General features: G+C 58.2%; 1 protein-coding gene across 1 annotated transcript in view; it reads right to left on the reverse strand.

The window, feature by feature from the left end:
* ETH_00042110 (uncharacterized protein) overlaps nucleotides 1–422 on the reverse strand; it is a gene marked incomplete at both ends in the record, with an annotated part of 2329 nt that extends 1907 nt beyond the window's left edge. Inside the window, one exon of the mRNA XM_013375097.1 lies at nucleotides 12–422. Within this exon, the coding sequence (XP_013230551.1) occupies nucleotides 12–422 (411 nt within the window). The remainder of the gene's footprint in view (nucleotides 1–11) is intronic.
* Nucleotides 423–1348: the final 926 nt, after the last annotated feature.

The raw sequence follows: 1348 nt of genomic DNA on the forward strand, positions 1-1348 counted from the left end.
TCGCCGTACACCTCCGTGCCCTCCTCCGTCTCCCCCGAGTCCCCGGAGTACCCGTACCCGTAGTCCCCCTCCTCCTCCTCCGCTGCTGCTGCTGCTGCTGCTGCTGCTGCTGCTGCTGCTTCTGCGGAAGAGTACTCCTCGCCCTCCTCGGGCCAAACCTCCTCGCCCCCTTTTGCTTCCTCCCAGCCGCTGTAGTCCAGCTCTTCGCCCTCAGCTTCGTTTTCCGCGTACTCGTCGGCCCCCGAGTAGTAGTCCTCTGCTGCTGCTGCTGCTGCTGCTGCTGCTGCTTCGTCTGCTGCTGCAGCAGGGTACCCGTAGCTGCTGCTGCTCGCCGCGCGGGCCCAGCCCTCCTCAGTGAAGATCACGGCGTCGCGCTTCGAGGGCTCGGGGGCCCTGACGGCGCCCTGCAGAAGCCGCCGCATCGCCGGGTCAGTTGGGGGCCCCGGGCGGGAAAAAAAGGCTAATTAAATGCCAAAAGGGAAAAGAAATGCAAAAATAAAGAGAGTTGGAGAGTTAAAAGCGAAAAAAACGGAACCAGCGAGGCCGACTGAGCCCAGAACGGCGCGGAGCCACCAGGCGCCCAGCTTTACGCGCAGCTCGGGTGTACGTACACTCCAAACCCCAAACCCTTTCCGCGCAAACGAAAACGAAACGCAAACAGAAAAAGAAAAAAGAAAAGAAAAAGAAAAGTCTAAAGAAGAACCGAAGCAGGAAACCGCGAGCTGCAGCGAGCTGCTGCTGCGCGAGGCCAGCGGTCTTTCTACGAGGGTTTAGGGTTTGCTGCTGCAGCAAGGGCTTCGCTGCTGCTGCACCCGGCGTTTGGCCACGCACAAACCCCCGCCAAACCCCCAAATCTTCGCTCTTCTACACACTCCACAACCCCCAAAGATCAGCCCCAAACCCTAAACCCTAAACCCTAAACCCTCGCCGCCAACCGACTCGCTCTCCTTCCGCGCCGCCGCAGCGCACCCGCACCTAAACCCTAAACCCTAAACCCTAATCTCCCATAAACCCTCCTTCTCCTCTTATTTTGCAACTTCTTTTTCAACTTTGCTTCCAAACACTGCAGCAAAACGCAGCAGATCTCCAAACCCCTGCTGCTCCTTTGCTGCTGGGGGCTGCGCTGTACCGACAGCTGCATCCGCTGCTGCTGCTGCTGCCTGCAGCGCCAAATCTTCTGCTGCTGCGCTTATTGCTGCAGCAGCAGCAGCTGCTGAAATAAAACCATTTTATTTTATTCTGTTTTATTTTATTTTACTCAATTTGCAAACTCTTCCACCTTCCTCACCCTTAACTCCAACGGGGCCCCCGCCGGGCTGTCCGCTGCGCTGCTGCTGCTGCTGCTGCC

Source organism: Eimeria tenella, genomic scaffold (assembly GCF_000499545.2).
Source record: "Eimeria tenella Houghton genomic scaffold, Eth_scaff2512, whole genome shotgun sequence".
NCBI lineage: Eukaryota > Apicomplexa > Conoidasida > Eucoccidiorida > Eimeriidae > Eimeria > Eimeria tenella.